The sequence below is a fragment of the Scyliorhinus torazame genome, chromosome 11, assembly GCF_047496885.1.
Source record: "Scyliorhinus torazame isolate Kashiwa2021f chromosome 11, sScyTor2.1, whole genome shotgun sequence".
Classification (NCBI taxonomy): Eukaryota; Metazoa; Chordata; class Chondrichthyes; order Carcharhiniformes; family Scyliorhinidae; genus Scyliorhinus; species Scyliorhinus torazame.
This window is the reverse complement of record NC_092717.1, coordinates 188,314,946-188,341,938: the sequence shown is the minus strand read 5'-3', so window position 1 is coordinate 188,341,938 and position 26,993 is coordinate 188,314,946. Positions and strand designations below refer to the sequence as shown.

Genomic DNA, 26,993 nt, shown 5'->3' with positions numbered 1-26,993 from the left:
TTTACTCGAATACAGTTCAAGCTGTTAGTAGCCCAGGACAGGCTGTAATGAGTCTAAAGATATTTCTTTCCAGCTAGTTTTCTGGTAACGAGCTCCCTCCTGATTGACAGTTGCTGACTGTACAATCATCCTGTTCCCTGTGGCAATGGATCCTGATTGGACACCCTTCGTCAACTCTCCTTTTTTGGGGGGAGTTAATATTTTGCTCTGGCATAATCTAGTCCCTATTGTTGTATTCTGTGCTTTGCGAATCACTGCCTATTTGGAATTGGGAATTTTTTCCATAAATGTTGAATGGGATTTATTGAACGTTCACGAAAAGGAGACCAAATAAAACCACACATCAGCTCCGGTTGAAAGAGCTTTTATTTAAAGAAGACGATTTTAAAAGCTGACTAGTTATGGAAATGCGACTGTTTGGATATTACCTAGTTCTACTGAACTTGAAGCAAGTCATGGCAAGTTACCCAGTTTGGTGGTAAGTTGGGAAAAGTTTCTCAATGCTTTTGTTTAAACTGTTTTTACTTTGGGCGTTTGCTCAGCTTTTCCTTGTAGATTTTCTATTGGACAATGTTAATACTATATATATATATACATGTAGAGAGAGAGAGAGAGCGCTTGTACTTTAATTCTCAGCATCCTCCAGTTGTTTTGGTTACAGGAACAGTATCAGGTGTTTGAGCCGCACACCCCACTCTTTGTTGGGAAGCAGGAAGGGGAAGAGAGACGGGGGAGGCGGCAGATCCTGACACTTGGGGCTTTGAGGAATCGCTGTTTTATGCGTGTGTCTGTCTCTCTCGTATGTCAGTGTACTGGTTTGTCAGTTCTTACAACTATTTGCTTGGAGCAAATCGAAAGCAGGTAAGTTCAGATCTGACGCCCAGGTGGACCGAGAGCAAAAAGTTTTTGTTTTTGAAAAAGAAAAGGGGCTTGGGCAGCAAATGGTGCAGTGACTTCACATCCATTGATCTGGAGTGTGAGGCCGGCTTGACTCTCTCCAGATCGCACATAGATTGAGAAACATATCGATTACATTGGCTGGAGAGACCAACTTGGAGTGATGCTGGGCTCGTTCTATTTGCAGAACATGGACAATGCTGGTGGAAGGAGGGGATTTCGGAGATGAGGTTGGGTTGAACTGGGTTGAAAGAGGGTGGGGAATGTGAGCAGGCCTCTAAAGACGGGCTGAGGGCCAGAATATGGATGTCCCTCTTACCCGCACTGTCCCCACAGAGACACCCCCTCTCTCTCGCGCTCTAGATTGGTTACATATTCTCAATGCAGAGCTATTTCCGTGTTTTATTTCGGATTTCCGATCACATTTAATTATTCTTTTCTACTACATGGTTTCGCTCGATGTCTATGTAGCGCTGCCTATGTGTATGTGAGTTCTGTCCATTTCTCTGAGGTGTAAAGGGGAATAAAGCATCGGGCCAAGCTTTAGACCATTCTCTCTCTGTCCCCCGCACTTACTCTCAGCTGGCCGGGTCCCTCTCCAACCCTATTCCCTAAATTCCCTCTGTATGGCGATTCGTTCATTTCTCCTCCTCGCCAATGTCTAACTATTTATTGTCTGTACTTGTATCTTCTTTTCAATATTGACTCCCCGCGCTCCCGGTACTTCCGCGCTATCGGTGGGTCCCTCCTTTCACACTCTGCCGGGCGCCCTGTCGATTTCAATTTCCACCTTGTTCGGGGAGAGTTGCATTTTCAGCGTTACGGGCAGTGTGAGCTTGAAGGACATGTTTCCCTTCAGCACAGTGAGTAACCAGCTAGTGCTTCCTGGGGGGAGGGAGAGAGACAATGAGAGAATGAATGAGTCAGGGTGAGATTGAGATACAGAGAGGGAGAGACTGGGAGAGAGACTCCGGTACACAGCCATGGTGAGAGTCACAGGGCGAACGGGAGAGCCACACAGATGATGCAGACAGAGAGAGACGGGCACTGAGATACCGAGACATCAGCGAGGGTGAGGTGGGCAGAGATACCGAGAGACACAGAGGGAGGGAGATGTGGGTGTCGCACACACAGGCTAACCTACCGCAACCCAGACACAGTCACACAGAAACGCAAACATCAGATGCACAGGAAGACACTCGAGGCACATCTGAGTGTCCAAGCGCATTTTAAGGCACAATTTTATTTATACCCAGACATGCACAGACACACAGAACTGAACTCTGAAACAGGGGCCAGATTCTCCGATTCTGAGGCTAAGTGCGGAGGATCCGTGGCGTTTTAGGTGGAACAAATCGGCAGTGCCCCCTCACCGATTCTGCGACTGGTGGAGGACTAGCAGCCATGCCACCGTAAAATGCCCAGCCTCCAAGAAATACACGTCCGGAGAATTGCCAGGTCCATGGCCGTGCATGCGTACGGCAACGACCTGCAGTGGTCATGCCGTACAACATGGCACTGGCCGTGCGCGGACCCAACCTGCTAGATAGTGCGCCCCTGGACTCGCCCTTGCCACCCCCTGGCCACCCCCCACCAGTCACCCCTGCCCTCGCAGTCCGCAGCCGACACACCGGATTCCTGCACGGCTGGGACCACACGTCCCCCATGGCATCGTGAACTCGGCCCTTTGAAGTTGGAGCATGTGGGGAGGGCATTCAGGTGACGTCCTGAGGGCGTCCCAATGGCGTGCTGTGTGCACCGCGCGCTGCGATGGCACCGTTTCGGATGGGGCAGAGCATGTGAAACCGGCATAAAACAGGCGCCACCCCCTATTCCGTCGTAAAAAGAGATTATCGATCTGATCGCCAATTACGAAATCGGAGTCGGGAAACAGGGGCGAAATTCTCCGATATCGGCGCGATGTCCGCCGACCGGCACCAAAAATGGCGCTAATCCGTCCGGCATCGCGCCGCCCCAAAGTGGCGGAATCCTCAGCATCTTGGGGGGCCGAGCCCTAACCTTGAGGGGCTAGGCCCGCGCCGGACTGATTTCCGCCCCGCCAGCTGGCGGAAAGGGCCTTTGGTGCCCCTCCAGCTGGCACGGAAATGACATCTCTGGACGGCGCGTGCGCGGGAGCGTTAGCGGCCGCTCACGGCATTCCCGCGCATGCGCTGTGGAGGGAGTCTCTTCCGCCTCCGCCATGGTGGAGACCGTGGTGAAGGCGGAAGGAAAAGAGCGCCCCCACGGCACAGGCCCGCCCGCGGATCGGTGGGCCCCGATCGCAGGCCAGGCCACCATGGGGCGTGGCGCGCCCCCCCCCCCCCCACAGGACCACGGAGCCCGCCCGCGCCGTCTCATCCCGCCGGTAAGAGAGGTTGTTTAATCCACGCCGGCGGGACAGGCATTCTAGCAGCGGGACTTCGGCCCATCCGGGCCGGAGAATCGTGGGGGGGGGGGGGGGGGGCCGCCAACCGGCGCGGCGCGATTCCCACCCCTGCCGAATCTCCGGTGCCGGAGAATTCGGCAACCAGCGGGGGCGGGATTCACGCCAGCCCCCGGCGATTCTCTGACCCGGCGAGGGGTCGGAGAATCTTGCCCCAGAATCTCGCCCCATGTGTCTGAACTGAGACAGATGTACAGAATGGGCACACATCCACAAATACACAGACATATGTTAATAATGTTTCAGTTTTACACATGGGGGTTAGATCCCACCTAGAGTGGACACTTCACCCCAGGAAGACTATATTGGCCTTGAAGGAGGTGAATTGCAGATTCACTAAAATGATAACAAAGCTTAAATTTTATTGTTGCATCGGTGTATTCTCTTGAGTTTAAATGAGGGATAATTTAACTGGGGTGTTTAAAACAACACAAGGATTCAATAGGATAAATAAAAGCTATTTCTTCTGCGCCAAACGCACTACTCCCTCCCATGTTATCAAAATTCACGACAAGGCCCTGGACAACATGGACCACTTTCCATACTTTGGGAGCCTACTGAAATGTTGACCACAGGGTTCAACACCACGTTCAGTGTGCCAGAACAGCCTTTGGTTGTCTGAGGAAAAGAGTTGAACCTCAGACATGGGACCAAAATCTGCAAACTATTAATAATACCCACCCGCCTATATGGTTCAGAGACGAGGGGCGGAATTTTATCAGCCCACGCCGGGTCGGGGAATCAGCGCGGCGCCACGCGAATCGCGCCACGCTGCCCCGACACCGGGACTCAATTCTCCGCAGTGGGGAAAATCGGCGCCGGCGTGGTCGGCGTGGCGTTGGTCGGGGTATGCGCCAAATCTCCGGCCCGTGCTGTCAACAAAAAGCCGGGTCCCGCCGGCACCGTTCTAACATCCTCTGAGCTGGCGTTGAAGGGTCCAGCGGCAGCCTGTAGAGGGGGGGGGGGGGGGGGGGGGGGGTGGGAGGGGGGGTGGGTGGGAAGGGGGGGTCCGACCCCGGGGGGGACCTCCATAGAGGCCTGGCCTGCGATCGGGGCCCACCGATCGGTGTGAAGGGGGGGGTCCGACCCCGGGGGGGCCTCCATAGAGGCCTGGCCTGCGATCGGGGCCCACCGATCGGCGTGCCGGCCTCTTTGCCGCCCGGTCTCCTTTTCTCCACGCTGGCTCCTGCAGCCCTGCGCCATTTGGCATTGGGGCTGGAGGGGGAAAAAGGCCACTACACAAACGCTAGTTGGCGCTGGACCAACTACACGTGCGCGGACCCCGCGGCGCTGGGTTCAGCCCGGGACTGGCAGCTGGAGCGGCGTAGGGCCACAGAATGAGGTCCCGGAATGGGCGCCGACGCTGGAGTAAAACACTCCCGTTTTAACTCTGGTGTCGGCACTTAGCCGCCCGTTGGGAGAATCCCCACATTTTTAGTGTGGAAACAACTCATTTCCGACTCTAAGGGACTGCCAAAGAAGAAGACCAGATTCAATAGGATAGATAGAAGCTATTTTCTCTGCGGGGGAAGGGGGAGGGGAAAATTCCAGAACAAAGTGGATACAATTTAACATGAGAGCATGGCTATTTAGGTACAAACTTTGGTCGTACTTTTCTCACAAAGGGTAGTAAAAATTTGAAACTCCGCCCCCCAAAAGACAATGTGCGGATGCTGTTTTGAAGACTGAGGTCAATAGATTTTTGTTGGATAATGATACCAAGGGACATGATGTTTAAATTGAGTTGAGGGACATTTACCATCATCTGATGGAATAGTGGACCAGGAACAAGAAACACAGTGGTTAACACTGTTGCTTCACAGCGCCAGAGCCCCGAGGTTCGATTCCCGACTTGGGTCACTGTCTGTGCGGAGTCTGCACGTTCTCCCTGTGTCTGCGTGGGTTTCCTCCGGGTGCTCCGGTTTCTTTCCACAAGTCCCAAAAGATATGGGGCGGGATTCTCCGACCCCCCGCCAGGTTGGAGAATCGCCGGGGGTCTGCGTGAATCCCGCCCCCGCCGGCCTCCGAATTCTCCCACCCCCCAAAAACTGGCATGGCTTGAGTCGCACCGCCCGCCTTGGAGAATGGCGGGTTCCGGTGCAACTCAATGGGACCCGGGGCCACCCGAATTTTCCATCCCGCGATGGGCCGATGTCCCGCCCGCCTGTAGCCAGTCCCGGCGTAAATTGGATTAGGTCCCTTACCGGCGGGACCTGGCGACGCAGGCGGCCTCCGGGGTTATAGGGGGTTCACGGAGGGATCTGGCCCCAGGATGTGCCCCCACGGTGGACTGGCCTGCGGTCGGGGCCCACCGATCCACGGGCAGGCCTGTGCTGTGGGGCCACTCTATTCCTTCCGCACCGGAGTCGTGGTCATCCGCCATTCCCGGTGCGGAAGTGACTCCATGTGCGCATGCGCGGGGATGACGTCAGCAGATGCTGACTCTCCCGCGCATGCGCGGACCCGGCGGAGTCCCTTCGCCAAAGGCCTTCCACGCCGGCCGGCGGGGCGCAAACCACTCCAGCGCTGGCCTAGTCCCTGAAGGTGCGGAGGATTCCGCACCTGTGGGGCGGACCAACGCCGGAGTGGTTCCTGCCACTCCACTGCGCCGTTTCTGCCAGCCCCGCCAATTCCCGGAGAATCCTGCCCATGCTGTTAGGTAACTTGGGCATTCTGAATTCTCCCTCAGTGTACCCAAACAGGCGCCAGAATGTGGCGATTAGGAGCTTTTCACAGTAACTTCATTGCAGTGTTAATGTATGCCTACTTGTGACAATAAAGATTATTATTATATAAGTGTGATGGTGCACTGCCATACAAAAATGCTGAAACACAATGACCCAGTAATTTTCTGGCTTATTGGTCATATCCCAATATAACTGTGCCATGTAAATGATAACGCAAAGAAATGTCTGTTCTCAGCTGCTGACACTATTGCTAGTGGGTTTATAGGGTGCACTGTAAGTAATCATTCTGTTTTTTGACATTCGGTGTTTCTGGAAAATCTCCCTTTAATTACCTTTAAAGCTTAAGGAGGAGATTTACATTGTAAGAGAGAACGGTGGAGGGAAGATGTGTCCAAGGTTAATGTTACAATGGTCCAGGTTGACATCCTGTGGTATTGTTTCTGGAAAGTTAGAGGAAAGTTTTGGAATATGGAGAGCGAGATTGTTCAATCCGATGGATAATGTATTATTGCTACTTAGTTCAATTCAAATGCTGACTTGAAAAAACAAGAAATGAATATACCATAATTGAAATGAAATAAAATATAATTGAAAATTGAGACAAAGTTACACATTAGCTGTTCTCTTTGTAAGTAGACAGAGTGCTGGTTTAGCATAGGGCTAAATAGCTGGCTTTTAAAGCAGACCAAGGCAGGCCAGCAGCACGGTTCAATTCCCGTACCAGCCTCCCTGAACAGGCGCCGGAATGTGGTGACTAGGGGCTTTTCACAGTAACTTCATTTGAAGTCTATTTGTGACAATAAGCGATTTTCATTTTTTTTCAGATTGAGGAATATGGAATGAGATATAAATGAAAAAAATGTGAAATCTATATAATTACACATTCTAATATATTTACAAATATATACTAGCAACTCTTCAGTACTCATGCTGAGTTAGGGATATACTGTCTTACAACAATCGGAAGCTGTGGTATGTCATATATGATGTGGAATCAGGACCATTGATTCACAGTGACTCAATTTCAAATTAGATTTATTTTAGAAGTGATATGTGGTATATTTCCTCCTATTTAGAAATCAAATTCCATGGTTCAGGCCAGTATTCTATGAAACCCATATATTAGTGACCTAACTGTTTTCATATAAAATCCTTATTAAAAAAAAGTGTTGAAAGTTTATCCCAGTTTTTAAGCCAAGGACAGGTAGCAAGATTATTTGGAAAGTACCAGATTGGAGATTAATACCGGAAAGTATCATAGAGGCAGTGAAGGTTTAGCAACTTTGGTATAACTGAGGTGGGGTCCTTGAATTTTGTATTACTGGGGTTGATGTTGTCGGGCTTGGCAAAATAGAGAGTATTTCTGCAGGTTGACACAAGTGCAAGGGCAACATGGAGTTTGGCAGAACCAAGGGTAGGAATTTGGGTTTGACTGACTGGTGGATTCTTGGCTTTTGTCAACAGTCGGGTGGAGCAGGGTGTGGACCTGACAACATGGCTTTGCAAGATTCAAAGAGATTTCTGCGAGCACTGACTGAAATGTTTTGGTTACTGGAAAATAAGTAATTACTGTTTTCCTGTGAAAAATAAATGCTTTATCTGCGTAAATAAATATACAGATTGCAGTCTGTTTCTGTCTCTCCAAAACCGTAAATAAACACAGGACTGGAGAATCACTTACTCCTAGAATTTTGCAGCACATAAGACCCCCATTTGCCCCATTATGACTTTGCCAGCTCCCTGATGATCTGCATATTTAGTTGTTTTCCTCTGCTCACTGCATAAGCATTCATTTTACAAATGGCTGTCCATTTCTCTTTGAAAAGCCACTTATCAATCGCTTATGACTTTGCACACGGCTGGTCATCTCCTGTGTTTCCCTCTTTCTCTTCTCTAACACTTTCTGTCTCACTCTCCTTTTCCTCTATCCTCAACTCTTCTGCTTGCTTCTTGCTGTATTTCTTTCCTTTCTGGTAGCATTGTAGTGTAGTGGAAAATAAACCACTAGATTGCTACTGTGGTGCTGAATTTGTGCTGAAGTTTATAAGGAAAATGTGGCCCGTGGCATTTTCCTTTCTTTCCATTATCCCAATCACTCATTTGTTCTCACAGCCCTTACTCCCATTGAACAGCAATGGTGCCCTGAGCTTCCCCCTTTTCGTTTTGACACAAATGTTCCCTTGGGACCGTTCGCTGTCAAGACTTGACATTCATGCTATTCCCCTTCGTAACTAGGATTGTCTGCGAGGAGGATCGGTGTTCTGATTCTCTTAACTGTAGTATCACTACAGCCTTGGAACATTAGCGCCCACAGGCGGTTAGCAAAGGACATGTGTGTCCCCTTTCTTTTGCCTGTACTTAGACCTTCTCTCAGGTCCTCTCTACTGTATCCCATAGCCGTTAGTATGGCCATTTTGATTCCCTTAAGTGTTCCCCTGGGTCTGGTAATACTGAGCAGTCAAACCTAGACACATCAGCAAATGTTTCCTCTCCTCATCTGCATCTAAACCGTGAAGAACCCTCCAATGATGGACGTAATTAAAGAACTCATGAGGATCTGCAGATGGTTCATATACCGGGATCTTTTTTGCTATTTCTGCTAACAAAGTCACTGTATTAGGCGTGTCATACTCCATGCCCCGGTCTGTGTTGTTGTGATGGGATTCATGGGAATTGGTTGCGGAGTGATGGGGCTAGGACGTTCAGACCGAGGAGGAGAAGATTCAGGCCTCTCAACATCCTCCCGATCACTGTATTTTTGCGTGGCTTCATCCAGTACATCCCAATCTACCTCATCTTCCTCTGTATTCTTTGATTCTACAGCTCCAAAGATGCACGTCAGATCCCTCCGGATCTGGAGTTGTGACTTCGACTTATCGATCTTATGCTGACCATCTGTGGTTAGTGGTTTGATGCCGAAAGGTTTTACTTGTTTGATACAACGCTTTTGCAGTTGCCTGTAAATTAGCACTTTTATTCAACCTGGGCTGAGCTTTATTCACTAATAGCTCGCTCCTTTTCCAGATAAGCTTTCACAATTTTCATTTGGAATTGGCTCATTTGTACCAAATTCATTTGATTCTTTTGCACCTCTGTGTATATATATCTGATTTTGCAGCTTTCAACTCTTGTTTTAAAGTTTCTCCATGTTTTTATTATGTCTCAATTTTTCCATCTCCATTTCTTTTAACTCTCGCAAGCAACTAAGTATAGCTATAGCTGTCTCATATTTAGTGTTTTTCTAACTCTAAGTCAACTTCTTCCCACTGTCTCTGTCCAACACGTCCCAGACCCTTTGATTTTCAACCAAAGCTGTCTATCCTTGAGATCCAAAAAGACGAGGTGTTGGGTGTCTTAAAAGATATTAAGGCAGATAAGTCCCCAGGGCCTGATGGGATCTACCCCAGAATACTGAAGGAGGCTAGAGAGGAAATTGCTGAGGCCTTGACAGAAATCTTTGGATCCTCACTGTCTTCAGGGGATGTCCCGGAGGACTGGAGAATAGCCAATGTTGTTCCTCTGTTTAAGAAGGGTAGCAAGGATAATCCAGGGAACTACAGGCCGGTGAGCCTTACTTCAGTGGTAGGGAAATTACTGGAGAGAATTCTTCGAGACAGGATCTACTCCCATTTGGAAGCAAATGGACGTATTAGTGAGAGGCAGCATGATTTTGTGAAGGGGAGGTCGTGTCTCACTAACTTGATATAGAGTTTTTCAAGGAGGTCACTAAAATGATTGATGCAGGTAGGGCAGTGGATGTTGTCTATATGGACTTCAGTAAGGCCTTTGACAAGGTCCCTCATGGTAGACTAGTACAAAAGGTGAAGTCACACGGGATCGGGGTGAGCTGGCAAGGTGGATACAGAACTGGCTAGGTCATAGAAGGCAGAGAGTAGCAATGGAAGGATGCTTTTCTAATTGGAGGGCTGTGACCAGTGGTGTTCCACAGGGATCAGTGCTGGGACCTTTGCTCTTTGTAGTATATATAAATGATTTGGAGGAAAATGTAACTGGTCTGATTAGTAAGTTTGCAGACGACACAAAGGTTGGTGGAATTGCGGATAGTGATGAGGACTGTCAGAGGATACAGCAGGATTTAGATTGTTTGGAGACTTGGGCGGAGAGATGGCAGATGGAGTTTAATCCGGACAAATGTGAGGTAATGCATTTTGGAGGGTCTAATGCAGGTAGGAAATATACAGTGAATGGTAGAACCCTCAAGAGTATTGAAAGTCAAAGAGATCTAGGAGTACAGGTCCACAGGTCATTGAAAGGGGCAACACAGGTGGAGAAGGTAGTCAAGAAGGCATACGGCATGCTTGCCTTCATTGGCCGGGGCATTGAGTATAAGAATTGGAAAGTCATGTTGCAGCTGTATAGAACCTTAGTTAGGCCACACTTGGAGTATAGTGTTCAATTCTGGTCGCCACACTACCAGAAGGATGTGGAGGCTTTAGAGAGGGTGCAGAAGAGATTTACCAGAATGTTGCCTGGTATGGAGGGCATTAGCTATGAGGAGCGGTTGAATAAACTCGGTTTGTTCTCACTGGAACAAAGGAGGTTGAGGGGAGACCTGATAGAGATCTACAAAATTATGAGGGGCATAGACAGAGTGGATAGTCAGAGGCTTTTCCCCAGGGTCGAGGGGTCAATTACTAGGGGGCATAGGTTTAAGGTGAGAGGGGCAAGGTTTAGAGTAGATGTACGAGGCAAGTTTTTTACACAGAGGGTAGTGGGTGCCTGGAACTCGCTACCGGAGGAGGTGGTGGAAGCAGGGACGATAGTGACATTTAAGGGGCATCTTGACAAATACATGAATAGGATGGGAATAGAGGGATATGGACCCAGGAAGTGTAGAAGATTGTAGTTTAGTCGGGCAGCATGGTCGGCATGGGCTTGGAGGGCCGAAGGGCCTGTTCCTGTGCTGTACATTTCTTTGTTCTTGTTCTATCCACTTGACGATTTACATTTTACGTACTCCCTGGGTGTCTTTTCCCATTCTGGCTGAGATTCAGCCATTTCTCAATTCAGTTAATCAACACAATAATTGCCCATTTTGGGGGTCCGGCACTGACGTTTTGCAGAAAGGGAAAGAAGAGCGTGTCTCTCTTTAATCCTTTTAAACTCCTTTCCAGATATCCTTGTCTCTAACTTCCCGTCCAATCTCTCCTCGTGTACTCACTTGAGGTTTGCTGAACACCCCTCAAGGCTGATTATTAGAGTTTACTTGTGCTATTAACTGTTAGCCACTCTAATATTTTATCTCTAACAATTTTGTCTGCAACATCTGTAGTTCGAACACGCCCTCAGAACCAATCGGCCAGCCAGTTCTTTGTCTATGCTCCCTTTACCCACTTAATCCTGCGCATCACGTGGGGCTACTGCCCTCTTAATTCAGGCTCAGTATGGGTGGCTGAGATGTTTTGACTCAAAACCGGATCACCAATCACCTCTAAACATAGACATGTTCCATCTGGGGTGCCAAAATGTTGGTGCCTCTGCTAGCCTCAACATAAGAATGCAGGCAGAATTGAATACTCACTGTCAGGTGAATTAATACAAGTTTATTAGTTTATTAAAGCTATGTGTTCATTTAAACAGTTACATAAATTTCAAGACTCACAACTTTAATCAAAGATAAATTACCCAATTAGAGAAAATTTGGTCAGGTTCACTCTGAAGGGTGCATGTTGGTGAACCTTTAAATTAGGCCTTATGTCTTGCGAATGTGGTTCCGCGGGGTTATCGCTGTTGCATCTCGGATGCCGTTGTGTTTTATAATGTTTAAATTAAACAATACATTCAGCTTCTAGACGCCATTCAAGTCTTGTCCTCAATATTCCCAAACCAAAAGTGTTATCAGTGAAATGTCCAGCTGTAAGTCGTCGTTCTGTCTGTTCCCATAAAATGCATTTTGCAGCGACCTGCAGTTTTCTTTTTCCCTGTTTAATGTTAGTCACAGTCCTCTTTTCCCATCTTGCCTTACAGAGCAATATTACCCATTGTCCTCTTTTACTATCATGCCTTACATTTAATGTTGGCAATTGTCCCACTCAGCATCATTCAATGACATTCATCCTCTTCCTCCAGAAGCCAATAGCCCTCAGTTCTGCCCAACACCTTCATTTCCTCATGTTTAGTTCAAAAATATGTTATTTCCTTTCAAAAAAGAAAGCAAAATAGTAGAGTATGGAAGGGCATTCATCATGATAAGTGATGTAATCCAGAGAAAGTGAGGTCCCCGAATCCCACCATGCCGTTTGAAAATTTGAATTAAGTTGGTGCACATAAAATGATCAAAAGCTGTTGGATTATCACAAAGATCTAAATAATTTGGAGAAACTTGTTGTTGCAAACCTGGGTCAATGTTTGACTCTAGTCACAAATCAACCTAGTTGCTTCTTACCTTTCTTCTGACATGACCTCCTAAGTAGTTGTATGCACCAGTTGAAGATCATGATCTTCTCAATACGACAAGGGTTTGGCAATAAATGCCAGCTTTGAGAGTGACACCCGCATCCCGAAAATGAATTTTGAAAAAAGAATGAGAGTAAAGTGTTCATCTTTTTCTCAATTTGTATCTGTCCCTTCTTCCCCCTTTGTCAGGAGGCAAAGAGTAGAAGCAGGTCTGTTCCTCCTGGCTCCTTAGGAAGGGTATATTTAAAAATAAATAGACTTTTAGATGGCGGTCACTGCTTTGACTTCAGAGTGTTGAAGAATCCTAAGTAGTGAAGGCCCAGAGCTTGTTTCCCTCATCAATATCTCATTAATCAGAGTGGGCTGAAATCATAAGAGGGAAGTACGATGTCCAAGGTTAAATGTTAGAATGGTCATGGTTGGTTTCCTGTGGTATTGTTCCTGGAAAATTGGTGGCAAGTTTTAAAACATGGAGAGTGAGATTATCCAATGTGATGGAGAATGTATTATTGTTCATGAGTTTAATTCTAATACTGACTTCAAGAAATAAATACATCATACAGTAAACAATAAAGAGAAATTAAAATTAAAAATGGGGATGAAGTTGTACATTAGACTTTCTCTATATACATAGTTGTTACGCTCTTCAGTGACAGTTTTAAGAGGCCTAGCCTATTGCCAAGAATGCTAAAAAATTATCTGACCCAATATTGGAACAATCATCTTACATATGTCCTTGGGATTCTCTAGGGTATTAAAAGAAATAAAGGAAGAAATTGTAGGTGTACACTCATTATTAAGAAGAATGAGTAGAACACCCACAAATAGATAAAGCATGTCCAACAGTCATATGTGGACAGCGCAGTAAAGGCAATTACAAGGGTACAAAAACAAAGTTGGCAACAGCGAACTGGGGGAATAGGTTAAAAAGTAAAACAGTAGAGATGAAGTGGCAGGCACTTATATTTCACGATTCTCAGCAAAGATATATTCCATTGAGAAAGGAAGACTCTTGTACCATCTGTGGCTAGCTAAGGAAGTTAAGGATAATTTCAAATTGAAAGGAAAAGTATACAATATTGCAAAGATTAGTGCTTGGTCAAAAGATTGGTCAGATTTTAGAAACCTGAATTTAATGACTAAAAAGAAAGGAAGACTTGCATCCTCGGGTCTCAAAACAAGTGGCTGCAGAGACAGTGGATGCATTGATTATGATCTTCCAAAATTTTCTAGATTCGAGAATGGTCCTGGCGATCGGAAAATCATTATGGACACTTTTGTTCAAGAAAAGAGGGGGGACAGAAAGAAAGAAACTATAGACCAGTTAGCCTGTCATTTGGAAAGTGCTAGAATCCATTATTCAGGAGCTAATGGCAGGACATTTAGAAAATCATGCTGCAATCAGGCAGAGTCAAAATGGTTTGGTGAAAGGAAATTATGTTTGACTAATTTATTAGAATTCTTTGAGGAGTTGCAAACAAAGTGGATAAAGGGGAGCCTGGTAGATTAGGGAGGAATTTTCCAACCCCTAACGGCGTGTTTCTCAGTGGCGCTCGCCACTATTAATGAGATTTCCCATTGAATCCACCCCCCGCCACCAGGAAACCCAGGACAGGGGCTTGTTTGTCAGTGGGAATGGATGACCCTGCTGGCAAGTGCAGCTGGAAAATTTCCCCCTTCCCGCGGTGTATTTGGACTTCCGAATGGCATTCAACAACCTGCCGCATCAAAGGTTCTTACACAAAATAAGAGCTCGTGATGTAGGTGGTAACCTATTAGCAGGGATAGGAGATTGGTTAGCTAACAGGAAGTATAGAATAGGATAAAATTGGCTGCTTTTGGGTTGGCAAGCTATTAATAGTGCTGCGTCCCAGGAATCACTGCTGGGCCTCAAGTATTTACAATCTATTTCAATAACTTGGGTGAAGGGACAGGATGTATGGTAGCTGATTTGCTGATGGCACAAATAAGTTTACAAGTGGACAAAGAGAGATAGGTGAGTGAGCAAAAAGTGGCAGACAGAATAAACTTGGAAAAATGTGAACTTGTCCACATTTGGCAGGAAGAACAGAAAAGCAGTCTCTTATTTTCATGGAGCGAAATTGCAGAATTCTATGGTACAGAAGTATCTGGATATCCTGGTACATATCACAACAAGTTATTGTGCAGATGCAGCAAGCGGTTAGGGAGGAAAATGGAATGTTGGCATTTATTGCAAGAGAAATAGTGTATAAAAGTAAGGAAGTGTTCCTATGGCTCCATAGAGCCTTAGTGAAACCACATTGGAGCACTGTGTACAGTTTTGGTCTCCTTACTTAAGAAAGTATATAGTTGCATTTGAAGCAGTTCAGGGAAGGTTCACTTGACTGATTCCCAGGATGAAGGGCTTATCTTCTGAGGAAATGTTGGACAGATTGGGCCAGTACCCATTGGAGTTTAGGAAAACGTGTTGCCCTTAGTGTTGGGTGTGGTTACTGGGTTAAGGGGTTATGGGGATAGGGTGGAGGTGTGGGCCTCGGTAGGGTGCTCTTTCCAAGAGCCGGTGCAGACTCGATGGGCCGAATGGCCTCCTTCTGCACTGTAAAAAAAATTCTATGAAATGGAAGGTGATTATATTGGAGCATATAAGATCCTGAAGGGACTTGACAGGGTGGATGCTGAGAGGATGTTTTCCCTTGTGAGAGAATCTGGAACTAGGGGACATTTATGACTGAGATGAGGCGATTAGCATTTTTTCCCTCTGAGGGCTATTCATCTGTGGAATTATCTTTCCTGGAAAGCAGTGGAGCCTGGGTTATTGAATATATTCAAGACTGACTTAGAAGTGGTGTGGGGGACAGTTATGAAAGTGGAGTTGAGGCCACAATCAGCCATGATTTTATCAAATGGCTGAGCAGTCTCGAGGGGCCGACTGGCCTATCCCTGATTCTTGTGTTCTTTGACAGAATTCAACCTCTCCCAGAAAAAACAAACATCAGTGAAATACAAAGCAAACTCTAGAGGTAGATTTCTTGATACAAGGAAGCTTCTGACCAAATCTGTTAATGAAACGCACTATTATTTCCAAGGTTATAAATATATTTAACATTTTATCTTTACTGTGTTAGTAAGCTTAGTTTGAAGGTTAAAAATATTTACTGCAGAACAAAAGATGGCAGGTGAAACTATTGATTTTTTTTCAGTGACTTAATTGGTTGCATTCCTATTTCTATTTCAAATTGGCAGGTTTCCTAATTATAACTATAGAATCCTTACAGTGCAGAAGGAGGCCATTCGACCCAACGGATCTGCACCGACCCTCTGAAAGAGCACTCTACTCGGGCCCACTCCCCCGCCCATTTCCCCGAATCCCACTTATCTTTTGTATACTAAGAGACTATTTAGCATGGCCAGTCCACCTAACCCTAACATCATGGGACTGTAGAAGGAAACCGGAGCACCTGGAGGAAACCCCTGCAGACACTGGGAGAATGTATAAACTCCATGCAGACGGGTGCCCAAGGTCGAAATCGAACCCGGGTCTCTGGTGCTGTGAGGCAACAGTGCTAACTGTGTCGCCCCAGTAACTGAGATTTGCCTTGGTGCATCCAAAAGGAATTAAATAAAAATAGTCATGCAATCTACATAAATCTACATGATGAGGCGGTGGCATAGTGGTAATGTCACTGGACTAGTAAACCAGAGACCCAGAGTACTCTGGGGGCCCAGGATCAAATTCCGCCACTGCAGATGGTGAAATTTGAACTCAGTAAAAAAAGAACTGGAATTAAAAGTCGAATGAAACTATTGTCAATTGTCATAAAAACCCATCTGGTTCACTAACATCCTTTAGGGAAGGAAATCTGCCATCCTTACCTGGTCTGGTCTACATGTGACTCCAAACCCACAGCAATGTGGCTGACTCTTAACTGCTCCCTCAAGGGCATTGAGGGACGGGCACTAAATGCTGGCCTGCGATGCCCACATCCCATGAACAAGTAAAAAAAATATCTTAATTTCTTTATCATGGGCACAAAAATGAGAGGACACAGAATTAAAGTGATTTTCAAAAGAAGCTGATGCGATGTGAGAGAAAACCTTTTTCACACAAGTGTTTGGTGTCTGGAATGCACTGCCTGGCCATGTGGTGGAGACAAGTTCAATTGAGGCATTGGAGAGGGCATTAAATGATTACTCAAAGAGAAGCAATGTGCAGGAGTACGGGAAAAAGGCAGGAGAATGGCACAAAATCATGATGCTTGTTTGGAGAGTCAGTACAAACACAATGGGCCAAATGGTCTCTTTCTGCACCATAACAATTCTGTGATCCCAAGAAGAACGGTTTAAAAAAATAACATGATGTGGAGATGCCGGCGCTGGACTGGGGTGGACACAGTAAGAAGTCTCACAACATCAGGTTAAAGTCCAACAGATTTATTTGAAATCACTAGCTTTCGGAGTGCAGCTCCTTCATCAGGTGAAGCAGCATTCCAAAAGCTTGTGATTTCAAATAAACCGTTGGAGTTTAACTTGGCGTTGTGAAAATAAAATGAGTTTGAAATTCTAATTAGCATTCTTTGTAGGATACTAATTAATATATTTATGCAAGTGCAAGAAAAAGCACCAGATTTCTGGCGCGGTGCACCCCCGGGATTCTCCGTTTCGCCAGCTGGCCAATGGAGTTTCCCATTATGGGCAGCCCCACGCCGTCGGGAAATCCCCGGCTACTGGCAAAACGGAGAAACTCGACAGCGGGGAATCTAGCTCATTCTACCTTATTTCGCCACTTGAGGCCGTCGCAACATACTGTTGTATTATCGGACAACGCAACAGCAATTTACTCAGAGTTACGTCCCACAAATGACCAGATCATCTGTTTTAGATGTTGGCTGGAATTGTCCGGTTGTTGGGAATCACTTTTCCCACTGGGAGCACACCTCCCCTAGCAGGTTTTGTGGTGGTGTGGGTCGGTTACAATGGGAAATCCCTTTGACAAGCGACGGGAAGATAGAATCTCGCTGCCAGTGAATGGTGCATGGCTGAGAAATACGCGGCTGGGGTCCAGAGAATCCCGCACATTGTTTGAGGCACAAATGTTGGCTAGGAGAAGGGAAAATCACCTGATCGTCTTTGAATAGTGCCAAGGAACCTCTAGTTTCTTTCCTATCTCCCCTCAGACCCTTTCCAAACGATATTGGCCATGAGACCTAACTTCTGCTACCTTCCCACTAAACTGCTGAACAGTCAACTTTTCTTTCTGATCCTTGAGCTTGCAGATATTGTAAATGCTCCCCTTCCCTCAGCTGGAGTCCACCTCACTTTCAAATCTGCCGTTACCACATCATTCCTCACAAATTCTACCTTTGACAGTTGTGTCTTTACAGTCTGCCCTGCCCCACCCCCTCTCTTAAATTTCCACAGATGCTGCCACACCTGCTGAGTTTTCTCAGCACTTTCTGTTCTTCTTCTATCTGATGCAAGTTGTTGTTTTGCTGCCTTGAAATATCTGCCAACATCGTGTGCTCAAGTCTCTGGAGTTAGGCTTGAACCAATATCCTTCGAACTCTGAGATTAATTAATAAGCCAAGGCTGAATCCTAGACATTTCTTCAGTGCATTGAAACTGACTCAAAAGTCCTATCTTAATCAGGCAAAGTGTAATGTAATAGAATATCATGATCTGGTAATATACAGGTGTCTACAAGCAATCCCTCTTCTCTTTCAATACCTTAGAGATGGGAGTTTGATTTTAAGTTGAGAAAGCTTGATGCATGGCGCCATCGAAATGGAAGAAAATTTAGGAGAAATCAGCACAGAGGTGATCAGAGAATCTACTCCCGCTGAGGCAATGGTGTAAAACAAGGCTGGTTCCTTAAAAGAAAAGTCAATTATATACACAACAAGAATCAATTGCCTTTTATTTCATTATTGAGATATCAAGGTGAATGGTCAAAGCCTATGTTGCAGGTGATGGAATTTAAACTCAATAAAATATCTGGAATTAAAAGTCAAATGATGACTATGAAACCATTGTTGATTGTTATAAAACCCATCTGATTTACTAATGTCCTTTAGCGAAGGAAATCTGCTGTCCTTACCTGGTCTGGCCTACATGTGACTCCAGACGCACAGCAATGTGGTTAACTCTTAAATGCCCTCTGAAATGGCCTAGCAAGCTACTCAGTTGTATTCAACCGCTAAGAAAACACAAAAAAGGAATGAAACCAGACGGACCATCTGGCATCGAACCAGGCACCGGAAACGACAACGGCAAACCCATCCCTGCTGACCCTGCAAAGTCCTCCTTACCAACATCTGGGGGCTTGTGCCAAAGTTGGGAGAGCTGTTGAGAGTCCACCCCGATACTGCTGTTAGCGAGGACGGAGAATTTGACCTCGCCGTTTGCTGGTTGCGGGATTCTCTACTCCTGCCGCTTGTTAATTGGATTTTGCATTGAAGTCACCCCTAGCCACCGGGTGTAAAGCCATGGGTGGGGGTACATTGCTGATGAGACCAGAGAATCCCGCTGACAGTTAATGGCTGGAGGTCCGGCCCTATATCTGTACTGCAGTGAATGCATGGCTATAGTGGTGTAAGACTAAATAAAGAACATTTTCATCGCATCTTTCATTATTTCAGGATTTCCCAAAGCATTTTACAACCAATGAAATATCATTGAAGTGAAGGTACTTTTGGAATGTAGGAAATAGGTAGCCTAGTTGCACGTAGCAACATCCCATAACAGTAATGGGATAATGACCAGATTATCTTACCTTTACTGATGTTATCTGCAAGTTAGACATTCACCAGGACACTCGGGTGAACTCCCTTCCTCTTAGAATAGTGCCATGGGAGGTTTTATATCCACCCGAGAGGGCAGACATGCCCTCAATTTAACATCACATTTGAGCTTCCTCAGTACTGCACTGTAGTATCAGCCTTGATTTTCCTTTAAGGCTCTGGGTTGGGACTTGAATTCATACACCTGACTCCGAGACTGTCCACGAGCTATGACTAACATGAGTAATCTCTACAAAATCAGTCAATCAGGTTTGTTTATTATATCTGTGGGTGAAAGTGACATTCAGTGAAAGTGTGAAACAGTGAATTGGTAGCCTCTTTTAGACCATGCCTAATCTTGATCTCCGTCAAAGTTGGGTTGCCAATTTGCTATTGCCCATTCCACGTTTTTACCAAAGACCAACGTCACACTCTGCTTTTCTTTGCATTTTACAGTTTTCAGTTCATGGGATTTTGGTGCTGAGGAAGGGAACACTTTCCCTGCCACACATCCAGTGTCAGCACCAAGCACATCCACGTCAGGTGTATCACCATCTGTTTTATTAAGCTCTTCAAGCTCAGGTACAGTAGCATCAGGTGCAGAGTACATTCCTTCTACACCAACTAACATCATGCGTCAGGGAAAATCTCCAAGGAGAACCTGTTCCTGCACCAATGTGACACCATATTCTATGCTGGCCATGTGCTCTCTCTCTCTCTGTCCCTCTCTCTCCCCACACCCACTCTATCTCTCTCACATTGAGACTGTCAAATGCCAATTCTGTCAATGAAGGATTAGGATCCACAGGGCCAACCCTGTCCAAACCCATTTCATCTAGGATCTTCACAGCAAGCAGAAACTTTCATCCATTACTCTAAGCTGGATGTGTTCCCAGGTCCCTGATGTGAAAAGTCAATGCGTAACATACTGGACTGTCCTGTCTGCCCATAGATTGCACTTATGTCCACTTTATTCTATCTTTAAACCCTCTAGGCCCCTTGAATAGACTTCAGCCTGGACCTCACTTTCAGGTATTCATATTTCTATATATAAATCATCTGGGCATTTTGAATGGATTTCGGCATTTAACCCCTGGTTTCCCATTATTTAGGGAGTGTTCAGTTAATTCATGATACTGTATAACTGCTGCTGTAACTTATATTTTCTCAGTTGAACCACTGCATTGGTTTTACATTCCTGTAAATCAGGTTTATGAATGTTAAAAAGAATTGAGGAGTTATCTGATCTGACATCCACCCTAAATAAACAAAGTAATAAGGTTCTGATACAAATAAAATACTGCAGATGCTGGAAATCTGAAATAAAAGCATAAAATGCTGGAAAAACCCAGCATGTCTGGCAGCGTCTATGTAGAGGGAATCAAAGTTAACGTTTCAAATCCATATGACCCTTTCACAGAATGGAAGAGGGCGAGAAATGTAATGAATTTTATAATTAGATCGGGGGATGGAAGAGGTGCAGGAGATATTAGCGATAGGTTGTCAAAGCTCAGGAGAGATTGACAAAGATGTGATGGCCAGCACTGTTACACAGTACCATTAATTAGCTGTTGCTAAACGCTCACTAAACAATGGGAAACCAGGAGTTACCACTGAAATCCAATCGAAACGCCCAGATGATTTATAAATAGAACGATGAATACCTGCAAGTGAGATACAGGTTAAAATCTATTTGAGGGGTTTGGACGGTTTAAAGATAGAATAAAGTGGACAAAACTGCAGTCTATAGGAAGGCACTAACACCATTAACACCACTTGGTCTCAATCCTATGACAGCTTTGTCAATCTCTCCTTAGCTCCAATCTTTCCCTGAACTTCTATTCTGCCCCACCACCTCCAGCCCCCTTCTACAATTATATAATCCATTACATTTCTAACCCTGTTTAGCTCAGTTATGTGGACTCAAAACGTTAACTCTGTTCTCTCCCCACAGATGCTGCCAGACCTGCTGAGTTTGTCCAGAATTTTCTGCTTTTATTATACAGTAAAAAGGCTCATCTGCTGTCAGTCAGTTTGAAGGGAGCATTTAAAAATCATGCTGTGTGCATCTGCATTGGGGTGGGGGGGTGGGGGGGGGGGGGGGGGGTGGCCATCACATGTGGAGAGTATGTGTATAACATATCTGCATTCTAAACATTCTCTCTTTCACCGATGGTGGGACATGAATGTGTGTCCAGGGATTGTAAATGTGATTGGTTGGGGGACAGAGAGCCAGCAGGCCAAACAAGAACTTAAAGTTCTGCTTATCACCTCATCTAGAAATGTTATTTAAATTATACTAAGGTTTTTGGCTCTGCTACTATATTGACTCTTTGACATAAAGCTTCCTGGCATCTGTCCTACATTAATGTTAAATTTGGTTTGAACGTGTGTCTCCTTATCCTCCCCCTATGGCCCAATTTGGTTTAGAGGTTTGAGCACTATGCATATTAAATATGTCTTACTCAAAGGTAATAGTGATGAAATGTAGAACTTGAATTTCACTCAGTTTGAGTTTGGTGCCTCTGAATTAGTTTGAGTAACGCAGGAGTGATGGACACGATAATCAGAGGTTGCAGCAGTTTACCAGAAGCAGATAGGAAGCATTGAAATGAATGCCCCAGGATAACCTAGAAATTGTCTTTCCGCCATTACTCTGCATCACATCAACAGAATGAAGAAAGGAGGTAGAAATTCAAAGGAATATTATACTTGTTGAGACTGAACCATGTGAATTCCCCCTCCCTACCTTAATGACATGATAATGGGAAGGCTGGATTAATCAGGATTAAACATAGCATGCAATTGTGAATGTCTATTAAAGGAGATTAAATGTTAAAAGAAAAAACTCGAGACATCCCAAGTGGTTCACAACCAATTACTACTATAATTCAGAAACGTCACAGCGTCTGCATGGTCTCGCCAATGTACCACGCTTCGGGACATCCTTTCCTGCAGCGTATGAGGTAGACAACGTTGGCCGAGTCGCACGAGTATGTACCGCGTACCTGGTGGGTGGTGTTCTCACGTGCAATGGTGGTATCCATGTCGATGATCTGGCAAGTCTTGCAGAGATTGCCATGGCAAGGTTGTGTGGTGTCATCGATGTATCTGGGGTATAACGTCGGTTGAAGGTTCTGTGCGGTGAGGAGGTCTTGTGATGTGGAGATGCCGGCGTTGGACTGGGGTGAGCACAGTAAGTAGTCTTACAACACCAGGTTAAAGTCCAACAGGTTTGTTTTAAACACTAGCTTTCGGAGCGCTGCTCCTTCCTCAGATGAATGAAGAGGTATGTTCCAGAAACATATATGTAGACAAAAGCAAAGATGCATGACAATGCTTAGAATGCAAGACCACCTCACCGCACAGGACCTTCAACCGACGTTATACACCAGATACATCGATGACATTTTTTTCCTTTGGACCCACGGTGAAGAATCACTGAAACGACATCAATAAGTTCCATCCCACCATCAGACTCACCATAGACTACTCTCCAAAATCAGTTGCATTCTTGGACACACTCATCGCCATCAAGGACGGTCACCTCAGCACTTTGCTTTACAGATAACCTCACGATGCTCCACTTCTCCAGCTTCCACCCTAAATACATTAAAGAAGCCATCCCCTATGGACAAGCCCTCCGTATACACAGGATCTGCTCAGACGAGGAGGAGCGTAACAGACATCTACAGACACTGAAAGATGCCCTCGTACGAACGGAATATGGCGCTCGATTCATCAATCGACAGTTCCAACGCGCCACTTCAAAAAACTGCACCGACCTCCTCAGAAGACAAACACGGGACACAACTGACAGAGTACCCTTCGTCGTCCAGTACTTTCCTGGAGCGGAAAACTACGACATCTTCTTCGCAGCCTTCAACACTTCATCGATGAAGATGAACACCTTGCCAAGGTCATCCCCACACCCCCACTACTTGCTTTCAAACAGCCGCGCAACCTCAAACGAACCATTGTTTGCAGCAAACTACCCAGCCTTCAGAACAGCGACCACGACACCACACAACCCTGCCATGCCAATCTCTGCAAGACTTGCCAGATCATCGACATGGATACCACCATTACACGTGAGAACACCAACACCAGGTATGCGGTACATACTCGTGCGACTCGGCCAACGTTGTCTACCTCATACGCTGCAGGAAAGGATGTCCCGAAGCGTGGTACATTGGCGAGACCATGCAGACGCTGCGACAACGAATGAACGGACATCGTGTGACAATCACCAGGCAGGAATGTTCCCTTCCAGTCGGGGAACACTTCAGCAGTCAAGGGCATTCAGCCTCTGATCTCTGGGTAAGCGTTCTCCAAGGCGGCCTTCAGATCGCGCGACAACGCAGAATCGCACAGCAGAAACTTATAGCCAAGTTCTGCACACATGAGTGCGGCCTCAACCAGGACCTGGGATTCCTGTCGCATTACATTCATCCCCCACCATCTGGCCTGGGATTGCAAAATCCTACCAACTGTCCTGGCTTGAGACAATTCACACCTCTTTAACCTGGGGTTACCCCTATCTCTGGATATGTAAACACATAATTAACTGCAAATGCTTGCATTCTAAGCATTGTCTTGCATCTTTGAATTTGTCTATATATATGTTTCTGGAACATACCTCTTCATTCCCGTACCAGCCTCCCCGAACAGGCACCGGAATGTGGCGACTAGGGGCTTTTCACAGTAACTTCATTGAAGCCTACTCGTGACAATAAGCGATTTTCATTTCATTTCATTTTTCATTTCATTCACCTGAGGAAGGAGCAGTGCTCCGAAAGCTAGTGTTTGAAACAAACCTGTTGGACTTTAACCTGGCGTTGTAAGACTTCTTACTGTGCTCACCCCAGTCCAACGCCGGCATCTCCACATCATAAGTATCACAAATACAGTGAGATTCCTTTCACGAGATTTAACGCCCTCTTTGCGTCACTGAGTTGGGCGCGACAAAACTGTTCAGTTGTGCCCTAGGTCTCATTTGATCAAAGGTCTCCCAGCTGTTGACGTCTATATTGCATTTCATGAGGGAAGCCTTCAGGGTGTGTCTGAAGCACTTCCTTTGACCTCTTCCTGGCTGGATAGCTTCCTTGAGCTGGGCAAAGAGTTTATTTGGCAGCTGGGAGTCTGACATCCTAAGCACATGGCCAGCCCAGTGGAGTTGGTTTTGGATGATCATAGCCTCGATGCTGGTGCTCTTCGTTCCTTCAAGGGCACTGATGTAGGTACGCTTGTCCCCCAAAGTGATGCGGAGAATCCGTCTCAGACAGCGTTGGTGATACCTCTCCAGGCCCTCGAGGTGTCTATGTAATCTAAGTTTCTGAGCCGTATGGAAGAGTTGTTGTGGACTCATGTTGTAGACCCTTCTGTGTTCACTGTAGAGGGCACCTATGATATTGCAGCACTCTTTCAGCACCAGCCTTGAAAGTTTTGTTGTGTTTCTATTGCTGTAATGACAATGGGTAATGTGTAAGGTAATTAAAACACTACCTCAGATTTAAGGTCACTACATCGCCTAACTTTGTCAGATGTCTAACATCGCACTTGGAAATAGAGTTTTCCCCAACACATCCCCAATAAATATTTAGCAACACAGTGGTAGAAGGTCCGATGAAATTCAGAGCTCCAGTGTGTAGAATTGATTATGATAATTCCCGTATTATCATTACACATCAGGCTCAATCTCCTTAAAGACCTTTTTTATCATCATTATATGTTAATTCTCCCTTATTTCCAGAAGTTCAGTTGAAATTTTGGAGATAAGATGGAAGGGGCCATTTCTGTCTATCAATTGAATATGGTGTTTATTGATAATATGGAATATTTATTAAATTATCTTGAAGGAAATTTTAAACCAGAATCTCCCTGAGCCTGGAGTACTGCCCCTAAAAACTTTAACTACCCATGTAAATTTAGTTGATCGTGTTAAACTTCACAGCAAGTGAAATTGTTAATAATGTAGGTGGGGCAAATGTATGCTTCAATTCATAATACAATAGAACATAATGAAAGGTAGTCCCTGGGATTATTTTGACTGCACTATAAATGAGCTTCTCAAACATTGAGGATTAATGCTGCAAAACATTGGCTTTGTGCCAAAACATGAAGAAGCCTGCTTGACAGCAAAAAAACTCAAGCACTCCCACACGATGAGAAACAGTTGCCTTCAATCAAATTACTTCAAAATCATTTGAAGCTGCATTGTTCAGATAATTAATATGGTTGGTAGCTGAGTCATAAAAACGGAGAAGATCCCAAATTTGACCTCAGGTCTATGGTGAGTTTGTTGAACCTCGTTACCATTGACCCCCCCCCAGCATCTTGGAATAAACATGTAGAGGAAAGACACTAGCATCCCTACTGTTGATCATGACAAGAGAAACTTGAATTTATTTACACTATTCACAGAGCAATGAGGTTCACAGTACTTCACTGGAGCAGAATCAGACAAAACATGACACTGAGTCAAAGATGGAGACATTAGGTCAGTTGGCCAAATCATTGGTCAATGCGTTCGGCTTCAAGAAACAAGGAGGGAGACAGGTGAAGAAGTTTGTGACAGATTTCCAGATGTTAGTGCTCAGACAGCTGAAGGCCATTAATAGTGAGGCGAAGGGAGTGCACAAGTAATTGATAAACATCTCACACTTGGTGTGTTGTGACTATATGAGGAAACATGGCTGGTTCATTGTTTCGTATTGTTATTCAAAGAGAAGTTGCATTGATTCAATTAAACCAGTCCAAAAAAAGCACGATACGTTCATTAGCTTTTAAATATTAATGATTTGTATCTGACCTCATTTTACTAAGTGTTATCTTGACCTGCCTTCAAAAAGAGGAGGCCCTCCGGAAGGCCGCTGCCTTAGACTCGACATGTATGCTCAAGCCGTCAGGAGTCGCGTCAATGCCAGATTCATCAGTCGCATTCACAAGACAACCCCGAACGTCACCCAAGCACAACGCAATGCCATCCGCGCTCTCAAGACCAACCGCAGCATCGTCATCAAACCAGCAGACAAAGGGTGGGCCACTGTCGTACTGAACAGAACGGACTACTGCAAAGAAGTATACCGACAACTGAACAACCAAGAACACTACAGACAGTTACCCGCAGATCCGACCAAGGAACACATCCGCCAACTTAACAGACTGATCAAAACCTTGGATCCAGATCTTCAGAGCACCCTACGTGCTCTCATCCCACGTACTCCCCGCATTGGAGATCTCTACTGCCTCCCGAAAATACATAAGGCCAACACACCAGGCCGCCCTGTCGTGTGTGAGAACTTCTCTGGCTACATCGAGGGCATCTTGAAACCCATCGTACAAGGTACACCCAGCTTCTGTCGCGACACGACGGACTTCCTACAGAAACTCAGCACCCATGGACCAGTTGAACCAGGAACATTCCTCGTCACAATGGATGTCTCGGCACTCTACACCAGCATCCCCCATGACGACGGCATTGCTGCAACAGCCTCAGTACTCAACACCGACAACTGCCAATCTCCAGACGCAATTCTGCAACTCATCCGCTTCATTCTGGATCACAACGTCTTCACCTTCGACAACAAGTTCTTCATCCAGACGCACGGAACAGCCATGGGGACCAAATTCGCACCCCAATACGCCAACATCTTCATGCACAAGTTTGAACAGGACCTACTCACCGCACAGGACCTTCAACCGACGTTATACACCAGATACATCGATGACATTTTTTTCCTTTGGACCCACGGCGAAGAATCACTGAAACGACTACACGATGACATCAAT

The 26,993-nt window shown here is 45.7% G+C and overlaps 1 protein-coding gene across 2 annotated transcripts in view; it reads left to right on the top strand.

The window, feature by feature from the left end:
- Positions 1–262: 262 nt before the first annotated feature.
- The window catches only part of wnt3a (wingless-type MMTV integration site family, member 3A), a 138,487-nt gene continuing 111,756 nt past the window's right edge, over positions 263–26,993 (top strand). The window contains exon 1 of one of the 2 annotated variants that reach the window (XM_072468184.1): positions 263–478. In XM_072468184.1, the coding sequence (XP_072324285.1) occupies positions 402–478 (77 nt within the window). In that variant the 5' untranslated portion in view covers positions 263–401. Of the gene's footprint in view, positions 479–699; positions 862–26,993 lie in introns of those variants that run through there. The other variant, XM_072468183.1, reaches the window with a different exon arrangement.